The sequence below is a fragment of the Salvia hispanica genome, chromosome 3, assembly GCF_029641045.1.
Source record: "Salvia hispanica isolate PSC_SH4W2 chromosome 3, Shi_PSC_v1, whole genome shotgun sequence".
In the NCBI taxonomy this organism is placed as follows: Eukaryota; Viridiplantae; Streptophyta; class Magnoliopsida; order Lamiales; family Lamiaceae; genus Salvia; species Salvia hispanica.
In genome coordinates this window covers 24019856-24030905 of record NC_142694.1, presented here as the reverse complement: position 1 = coordinate 24030905, position 11050 = coordinate 24019856, and the positions used below count along the sequence as shown (strand labels likewise).

The following is an 11050-nucleotide window of genomic DNA, read 5'->3' as shown; positions in this document are numbered from 1 at the left end:
TAAATACTCCATAGAACTCTCATTTCATTCACGCATGAATTTAAAGAAATGTTAAGAAAAATAAATAGAAATATTTAGTGGAATATGATCTCATTTATATATATTCTCTATCTCACTCTAAGTGAACCATTTTCTTTTTTTTTAAGGTCTCACTCTAACATTTATATATTATTTCTAAAATAAAATATGAGTGCACTGAGTTAGTGGAAAGTGGGGTGTATTTACCACAAATAGGAAAAAAGCAAAGTGAACAATATTTCACGGACAGACCGAAATAGGAAAACTGGACAACATTCACAGACGGATGGAGTATATTTCTAAAAATAGAAATAACACTCTCTCTACTTTTTCGCTCTTTCTTACTTTATTCTCTCCACTTAACTGACAAAACAATACTCCCTCCATCCGCGAATAGGAGTCTCGTTTTTCCATTTTAGTCCGTCCGCGAATAGGAGTCCCGGTTCACTTTTACCATAAATGGTAATAGGGTCTCACATTCCACTAACTCATTCCACTCACATTTCATTTAAAACTAATATATATACAAGTGGGACCCCTATTTCACTAACTTTTTTCAAACCACTTTTCTTAACATTTCTTAAAACTCGTGCCGCCCATGAATGAGACTCCTAATGGCGGACGAAGGGAGTACTAAACAAAATCGCGTGTTGGAATAAAAATGTTCCACTTAAAGTGAGATGGAGTGAGTATTAGTTTTAAATGATATGTGAGTAGAATGTGGTGCCTCTTACCATTTATAGTAATTATGAACCGAAACTCCAATTCGCAGACGGACTAAAATAGAAAAACATGACTCCTATTAGCTGACGGGAGGAATACCTTTCTAAAATGTATGTAATCACTACAGTAGATTCTTTTATTAATCATTCATTTAGCAAAAAATACAGGACAATACCAATTTATACTGCCTTCGTCATAAGGTAGCTGAGTCGTATTCTTTTTTGGATTATCCCAAGGTAGTTGAGTCATTCTTTTTTGGCAAAAACTTTATCTTCTTGCATACTTTACTCTCTTATTTTATTTTTATCTTTTACTTTACACTTTTCACTTTAACTTTTGACGCATTAGTCTTAATTCCTGTATTCAAAAGAAATGTTCTAACTACCTTGGGACAGAAGGAATACCAGTATATACTACGAACACTACGAATAGATCCATCTCTATATATAAACAATGACAACAAAACAAAGCAAAACAGGGGCACAGTAATAGACAACAAATCGAACTCATAGCGGAACCCCGGCCAACAAATTGATATTAACACATTCATTCATATTTAGTTGATATACTTGTGAATTCTCATAGTAATATGTAAGTAGTCTGCATTCTCAAATTAACTGGCCAATTGAAGATCCTTGGACAATACGAGATTTTATGTAGCTTTATATATTTTATGTGTTAAAAGAAAGGAATATTAGAGATAAATATGGTTATATTTTTAATAATGAGTAAATTAAAAAGAAAAATAAATCATCTTCAGTGGGACCGAGGAAGTACTATGTATATTTTGTAATTTTATCCAATATGGTTCTTGCTACAGAATAATCAGAACTTCCAAATTCGATTAACCTTACACAAAACGGAAAAGTGTCAAAATTTGGATATGGGCAGTTACGAGTATTTTCTTTTTGTGATAATTTGAGAAGTCACTAAGTCTTAATTCGCTTGACGAAGTAGTATCTAACAGTAAAACAAAATAGACAAAAAAAGAACACAACAAAAAGGACATATTCACACTTTTAAGTTCTTGAGTGATAACAAGGTTGTGTATAGATGTTTGTATTAAGACCAGGGGATCAAAGATCTGCTCTCCCTGGGTATCTGGGAAAAGTAATTACGTCTCTAATGTTTTCGACACCGGTAGCAAAGAGAATCATCCGCTCAAACTCAAGGCCGAACCTACTGTGTTCAACAGTCTCGTACCTTCGCAGGTCAAGATACCATTGATATGGTTCCAGTGGAAGACCCAAATCCAATATCCTGATCAATACAAAAAACAATGTCAACAGAATTCTACATAACGAAACATGGTCCTACCGTTATTACGTTGAAGCTATGAGTTTTGCTATACCTTTGTTGCAGCACCTCATAGTTCTCTTCTCTTTGGCTTCCACCAATAAGTTCAACCACCTAAACAACACACGGAATATCAGCTTATGTAGACGTTCGACAAAGTGAAATATAAAGCAACATCTTATCTACAATGGGGCAAAATGTGAGGGTACCTTGGGTACAAGAACGTCCATTGCCGCGACAGTCTTGTTGTCTTCATTGACCTTCATATAGAATGCTTTGATCTCTTTTGGGTAGTTATAAACAATAACTGGTCCTTTGTTTCTCCTCGGTCAAGTACCTACATTAATCCAATTTACGCGTAAGAACTAGAGGATGAGATGACTCGGGTTAATATGAGGTGATGAGATACAAGAAACATTACCTTTCATGCTCAGATGCTAAATCAATGCCCCATTCAACTTTGTTCTCGAATTTTTTCACTTTGGCAGCTTCCTCGAGAATTTCAACAGCCTTAGTGTAAGTAATCTTCTAGAACTTGGATCCTGCAACCATTTTGTCAACATGCTTGGTCATGAACTCCATATCGCCATAGCAATTGTCAATCAACCACTGACAAAGGAATCTCACGTATGCCTCTGCACAGTTCATATCATCCTGCAGAGGTAAATCATCGATTCTGTTATCAACTAAGCTACAAAATCCAAACACACCTCCTAAGTTTTGATTGTTACTTTAATTTAACAATCAAATATTAATCCAAATGTATCATACCTGTATATCCGCAAATGCAATTTCGGGTTCCACCATCCAAAATTCAGCAAGATTCCTTGATGTGTGGGAGTTTTCTGCTCGAAACGTGGGCCCGAATGTATACACACTACTGAGGGCACAGGCATATGTTTCAACCTGTAGTTGCCCGGACACGGTCAAAAATGCTTGGCGGGCAAAAAGTCTTGTGTGTAATCAATTTTTCCATCTTTTTTAGGGTTGCCACCATAGTTAATTAGTGTCGTAACTTGAAACATTTCCCCCGCACCCTCACAATCGCTGGTCGTGATGATAGGTGTATGGATATAAAGAAAGTCGTGGCTCTGGAAGAATGTGTGTGTCGCATAAGCCAAGGCATTGCGAATTCCAGCAATTGCAGATATCTGGATGACAACCACACCAACATCGTAAATCACTCTGTTATGACAGAATATAGCAATTGTGTAATCAGACAAACAAAAACGTATAGAGACACGGAAATCATACAATGTTGGTCTTGGGGCGAAGATGCACAACGTCAATAGATAATCTAGCGGATCCGCTAACCAAAGGGTTAAACCGTGATCAAATGAATAAGTTGCTAGAGGGAATGAGTGTGAAATCCACAAACTAAATAATTGTCATAGTGGTAACCCAACCATGATGACTGGAGATCCCAAGAACTTGGTTCAATGGGAAAACTAAGCTATGAGAGTTCGTGTGAAACACTCATCTACATCTATTCCCTAAAGAGCAATAGAGTGTTGAAAAAAAATCTTGTCTTGTGGTGAGTCTAAGTCTATGACTTTTAATGACTCTTAAGGATCTCAAGGAGATTGAGTTCTCAAAGAGACCGAGTAGGGCAAGATACTCGATTAGGAATCACCTATGTAAGTGTGAAGTGTGGCCGTTTCAAATTACACACTTATGAATCCAAAGTGGTATCCAAGGCTGCAAAGGACACAAAACGTGAGAACGGATGAGGTTGAGGTGTTTAAGTGTTAACACCATTGTCTCGGTGCACGCCGTGGGGGACTAGTTCAAAGCATCGCGCTACTAGGCCACCTGTGTATCCGATGGCGTTGACTATGGAAGGTTCAAAGCTAAAAACTACCTATCCTTATACTTATATACCTCTCGAGGGTTGAGCTTGTGTCTGCATGCATTTGCATTTGGCTATTTCCACTCATGTGGGGGATTGTTGGAATCGTGGTCCGGTCAATGCAATTTGACGGATCGTTCAAGTGACGAAATATTTAATTTTGATAAAATTAAATAATTTATAATCGATCTACGCTCCGAGTAGATGATTGTGGTATATTCATTTTCTCTAAACCGATTCCCGGTGAGTGAGAAATAATATATCAAAGAATGTCACGATATATGGAGATATATAATTAATTAATTAATTAATTAATTTTGGACACGTAGATAAAACAATGTGGCAATTGAGCATACGGAGAAAGCTTCGTAGAATGCATGCACATTGATCGGGTTGTCCAGATACATTTCTGGAATGAACAACTACATGAGAGGTGTCTAGATACATCCGTCCAGGTTCATCCTCCATGGTTGACGTCTGTAACGGCTAGTAACCCCCGGCGGTTACAATCTAGCCATCATGACTCAATCAATTCAAATGAGTGGGCTTGGCCTATAAATAGGCATGCATACTCTTGCATTCTCTACACCATTCACAAGCATTCTAGAAGGCATAAGCTCTCTCCCTCTCTTGCATTATTCTTTTGTCGAAGCTCTGCCCTCTCCTCCATCCAGTTCGCCGAAGCTCTGCTGATAGCGGTGCTGCTTCATCAGAGACGTAGCCGTTTTATCTTTGGGGATGAAATGCCAATCCGAAGAGCATTACCGGGGCGTATCTCGTCTTGCGGAAAGAGGACTCCTCGACTCGGCTAACGATTGTTCATGGTTTATTTGTTTCGATTTTCTATTTGTAGTTATAGTTTTCCATTTGTATTTCTTGGGTTGTATTACGCCCGGCTAGTTTATCTCTTGTAAATCACAGAATCACCAACAACATCAATAGTTCGTTTACCTTGTAGACATCGGATTTGACGAGCACCTGCAGATTCTCCAGCGACGATCCGTCGTTCACCTGCAGAAAGGCGAGCGTGCCCTTCTCCGCCTCCTGGCCCTTCTTCACCCATCCTCCGACTCGGGCCTTCTGCCCGCTCAGCCCGTCGCCCTTGTCGGGGCGACCAAGGATGTTTTGATCAGAACGCGCTTCGAGAACTCCGCCTCCAGTACGCGCCGCTGAGGGTGAGGCCGTTCATCGCCGTCACCGGAGCTGAATCCGCTGAATGAGAATAATTCTTTTATTTTTCAATGCATGAAAATACTATAGAATTCTACTATTATTTATAGCATTTTAAACCAACGAATCTTGCTCATGAAAGATAATTAAATAAAAGTACAAAATTTATGGAAAATAAATAAGGTAGGAAATAAGATATGCAAAGTTTTGGAAATCTTAAAGTAAATATTTATTCTTACAAGTAAATATTTAAATTAGGTAATTGATTATAGATAGACTTGAGTGGTAAAAAAACTCAAAATTCTATTTAAGCCATTCGTTATTAAATTAGTTTTTTTTTTTATTTTGGCAATTTGAGGTATTTTATAATACTTCAAATTGATAGTTGGAATTTATGAAAACCATACAAGTGTATATTACACGCTAATCTCCAATAATTGACGGCTTATTTTTTTTATTAATTTTAATATAGTATACTAATTACATCAATTAAATGACTAATTTTTTGTTTATAGCAAAGAAATTATTAATATATATACACTTATCATAATAAATTTATACTATTAAATTGCTCAACTAATTGTTAAGTGAATCAGTAAACTTCAATTTATAGTTCATTTGAATCTTTTGAACTTTCAAAATATAATTTGTAAAGTCTATCCAAACACTATTTAAACAATTTTCCAATCTAATTTATTTCTTAAAAATTGCAAGCTAATTTTAGTCCAGTGAATCTAGACAAGTATGAAAAATGGCTTCAACTAGGGTTCACAAAAAATATTTAAATCTAGAATGGACACAAAAAAATTTATTCGAATGTATCAAAAAGGAATAAAGTTTACGGAAATGGCCGGTGTTGCATCAGCTTGGAGTGAGAGTCTTGGGAGGGAAAAAAAGCTAATAAGACTCCACAAGGATTCGAGTTATGGCCTTGGGCCATGAAGAAGTTTAGGGATAAATACATAGTAGATTAGTACTAGTTAATATAAAATGTTTCGTTCATTTTTTATATTAGTATTAAAAGTTTAAAATTTACAGAAGTTACAAAAAATTTCATTTGTGTATCCTTTTATTATCTTTTGCAAATAAATAATTAATAACAGTAATGTCAACTCTCTGCATTAGTTGGATGCCAAGAGTTTTATCGTTGTTTAATATTTATATAAAGAGTTTTAATATTGTTTCATATGAAGTACAAAAAGTTTCTATCATATTTTATATTGATTCAAAATATTTTACCATTATTTCATGATTTATGCACCATATAAATGAGTAATTAATAACGTCTATGCAACTATGAGAGAATGTATTGAAATATAATAGAGATGAAACTTTTTATAGTATAATTTATGCACATTAAACTTTTTTTTACCAATACGAAGGAACGGTGAAATATTTTATATGAAACACGTAGTACATCATTGTAATTTGTATCATGTGTGTAAGAAATCGATCTATTTTGACAAAAAACTAACTAGTTATCCACAATAATAATCAATAAAAGTGGAGAAAAAATAGATTGGATTTATCGTGTTTAAAAAATATAAAAAAAACGTAATACTGAATTTTAAGTAAAGTATGATACCTTATTGAAAGGTTTCGATACAGTAACAATATGAATTTCTATATACTGTGACATACCGAATTTTCAGTATTTACCGTAAATTATTGTATATGTTGGTATTTAAGGTTTACCGTGCACTTACCGACGTCAATATATAATGTAAAAATGGTCTATCCATTGAATAGCAAATATATTTATACTAATGTTATTGTGATATACCATATTAAAATATGATATGCAGTATTTTGATGTACTGAATTTTGGTAGAAAAAAGTAGTACGCTATTGATATAGAAATTGGTAGTACCGAAAATTTAATACACCAAATTTCGGTAGAGGTGTCAGTTCCATCCGAATGATAAGTTGGCCCAATTAGTCAGCTACTATTAGAGGTTAAGAATGAAAAATTACAAAGACTTGCCCGACTGTACAAAAAAAAAAGTATTTTTTACTTATTTAAAAATATGTCATGTTTTACACATTTTTATATTGGAATCATTCCTCCACGTTTCCTTTTTCTTTTCTCTATAAAAAAATACGTGTTCTTATGTAAAAGATGGACAGAAGTTTATAACTGTCCCAAACTTAAAAGAAAAACATAACTACAAATTTCCTATATAAATAAGTGTTTAAAAAATAATTATATTTTCATGTTTTCTTATAAATTTGATATTTTTTTGTATCCATCTTTATTTTTAATTTCTATTACTATATATTTTATTTATAATGTTGATTTTGTTAATGATGTAAATGTGTATATATTATCTCCATCTTATAATAGGAGTCATATTTAATGTGGTCACATGTTTTTAGAAATATAAAGAATAGTGGGTTCGAAAAGTTGATAGAATATGTGGTCCATTTTTTTATATTGATTTTATAATAAAATGTGAGTGGAGTGAGTTAGTAGAATATGAGACCTACTTATCATTTATGGTGAAAGTGAAATATAAATCTTATGGGACGAACTGAAATAACAAAATGTGACTTTTATTATGGGATGAAGAATCTTATTTATAAAAAATATAGAATATTTACTATTAATAAATAAATAAGATAATTTTAATCATGGCCCGTTTGACATCCATATATTTCGGTATACCAAAACTTTGGTGAGAAAAATATATGGATGTTTTGGTATACTAAAATATATAAACCACTCATTTATTTTACTCATTTTATTATAAAACTAAAATAAAAAATTAGAATTCATATTCCATCAGCTTTTTTAACATACTTTCTTTTATGCTGGAATCAAAGTGGACAATTATTGGAAAATGGAAGGAGTAGAATTTTTCGTCTCTTTCGTGGAAGGTAAAAACCATTATCTTGATATCTCCCAAGGGCCTGAGGCGCTGAGGACAAATAAGATTACATAGATAGATAGATAATGCATGAAAAAGCTGTTAATTATCCTCGACCACAAATGCAAGAATTTCATTCATCCATACATATACTGTTACATGATAAGCCTATAGATAGTTCTATAAATTTACGCCATTGCTTATTCTTCTCGACCTCGTCAACTATGGCAAAACAAGATCCCTAATCAAAACTATAAACTCCTCATTATTACTATCTACATGTAAAGCCGATGCTCCACTTTGGTTCAATTTCCTCGATGCCCAGAGACGAGACTCTATCCATCCTCAACCACGCCACATTTTACCGGTTTATGCTACAGCTTTCCAGCCTCACCGTCTTCACTGCTTCGCCTGCAGAGCAGATGCTGGTTAAATCTAGGTATCCACGAAATTTCTTCACTACTAGGCCACTTTCAGATTCAGGGCAAAGATAAAGTTACAATCGTAGCTAACAAGATTCAGAATCAAAATCATAGAAAACGCATACACAATTTTGATGAGGACGTAGATAATGACAACATACTCCTATCACTGTTAGACAGAGCATACGACATAATTGGAAGTGCTTCGTGTCTTTATGACCTATTTCATTCATTATATAGATCCTCGGACTGGGTGAACTCATACACATTTTAAGATGCTAATTGAAGATAGAAGTTCAGATATTTGACCAATATTTTTCTCAAAAGAAAGGGATATTTGTGCAATGACCACTAAGCCCAGCAAAGGTGATTGCAGCTTACAAGTTAAGATTTAGGAAGATACCATTTTCAAGGGGAGACCGGCCTAGATCCTCTATTTCCTATCAAGTTCCTACCCCAACACTCATGTCATCAGTGCACACTAGATACATGTGATGACCTTACTGTTATACATGTGGCGGATACCAGTAAAATGACGAACAAGATTGTATCACGGTATTAGATAAGACATAATCAGAACAAGAAGGTAACAAAACTACTTATCCCTATAGTCACTGTCATTTGCGCAGGTCAAACTCTTATATTTAGTACACGCAAGCAGATATACGACACAGTTATCATACGACAAGTACCACAAAAGGTAACATAAAAGAGAATTACCTGAGAATACAAGAAAGTGCCAAGAACTGCAATTGCAGCACCAAGAGCATTGATGGGTTGTACAGGTGTCTGGAAAATAATGATTGAGGAGACAATGACTGATATACGTTTCATCGTATTTCCAATGCTAAATGTCAAAGGAGAAATCTCATCCAGCGACATGTATGACACCTGGTTGTAGAGATGGTAAAATACACTTTGGGCCGCCATCCACCTATGTCAAAACATAACCAACATGAAACAATATAAAACAAAAATGGCTCAAGAAAATAACAAAGTCCGTAGAAAGCAAGGTTACTTGCTTCCTGAAATCCAACACACGATCTGAGAAAACTGTGTTCCTAGGAACTTTAACACATATATTGCTTAACTGAAATACACTTAATAACATATTAAACCGGACGCGCATTCCGTGCACATAATTCATGTATTAATGATCAGTAGCGTTAGAATCATGAATCTTGGCATATTCTTGGAAGACAAAGCACATTAGCTTCATAATCAAGCTAATCAAAAACATTTTACCATTTGAGCATAATACTATATCCAAGGAGAAAAACAAAACAAAACAAAACAAACAGAAACGGGAGTGGCAGCATCGTGATTACCAAACAATCTGGGGTCCAATATCAGACAAAGCTTGCTGAAATCCTGCAGCCCACATCTGTGGTCCCTCCACAGCAATTGCAAAGGGAGTGAGAATAACTAGAGACAGCATTGACAAGCAAGCATAATAGTTCATTCCGCTGACTGATTTCCCCTTCATGCCCTTCTTCGAAAATATATTCCGGAAAACAAACGCCAAATTCGAGATCATGGCCCCCATGAAACCTGATTTTGACATAGACAGGAAAGTAGAAAACAAACAAGCTCATGAGCATAGCAAGGGCAGCATCAATAATCTCAGAAATCACATGATTCAGACAGTCTAACTACTTATATCAATTTTCTCACCTAATACAACAATCAAAAGGGGAAAATTGAGCCCTAATTTTCAGAATTAGGTCAGTGATAGTTACCAATCATGTTGAAGTTGAGCTCGGTGAGAGCGGACAGACCGCAGCCGCCGATGATCGGAATAAGCGATAGGTAAACCGCCGGCGGGAAAGTCTCCCCCAAAATAAACCTCGAAACCAACACGCTGAAAGCAGGCTCGCCGCTCTTGATTATGTGAGTGAACGAAACCGCCACCTTCGACATGCTCACAGTCGCCGCAACATGCCCAATTGTGTGCGCCACAGCTACCTAAACATCGTTATCATCGAAAAGTTTCAATCCCTAACCACAAAACACCAAAATCCAGATCGCGGAAACCTCAATCAAATTAATTAAACTAAAAATTAACTTACTGGAAAAAGCGATTTCCAAAATTCGAGATCGGTCTTGGGCGCCTCGGCGATCCGCAGCGCCCAGGAGACGAGCATGATGAGGGAGCCCGCCGCGAGCGAGAGCGTCGAGGTGAGCCATGGATAGGGATACGCATTCAGCACCTTCTTATTGTATATGTTGAACACCACATTCAAGCTCCACCAAGTGGCGAAGTAGATTCCGATCTTCACCTTCCTCGCCGACTCAGATCCGTCCACCACCGGCTCCGACCGGTCGGCCTCATATGCTCCGCAAGTGATCGAAGACTCCTTCCTCCCAAGCGAGGCCCCAATGTGCAAGGGTTTAGAGATTGAAGACTTGGAGACACAAACAAGGCCAAACCCTGGCGATGGTGGCGGCAAACGAGTTCTGGTAGGGGCGATCCGTGGAGAGAGGGAGGGCTTGATGGAGGAGATCGGCGCAGGGTGGTTGAGGTTGAGGTTGAGGCTGAGGGAGGAGATCATAGTAGCAAGGAATTCAAGAAAGGGCGGAAGTTTTGATGGGATTTGACTAAGAAGATTGTTGGGAGTTTAAAAGAAGCAATTTTGGAGAGATATTTATATTTGGAAAGTTGGAAAGTTTTGAAGCTTTGGAACTTCCAAAGGACATAATAGCAA

At 36.2% G+C, this 11050-nt stretch overlaps 1 protein-coding gene and 1 pseudogene across 1 annotated transcript; both read right to left on the bottom strand.

The window, feature by feature from the left end:
- Positions 1-1817: 1817 nt before the first annotated feature.
- LOC125209569 (asparagine--tRNA ligase, cytoplasmic 1-like) lies at positions 1818-8120 on the bottom strand (annotated as a pseudogene).
- Positions 8008-11050, bottom strand: LOC125214601 (glucose-6-phosphate/phosphate translocator 1, chloroplastic). The gene is given in 6 exon segments (XM_089069139.1): positions 8008-8334; positions 8471-9056; positions 9058-9279; positions 9674-9896; positions 10085-10310; positions 10415-11050. Coding segments are annotated over 5 exon segments (1188 nt in total). The 5' UTR covers positions 10898-11050; the 3' UTR covers positions 8008-8334; positions 8471-9022.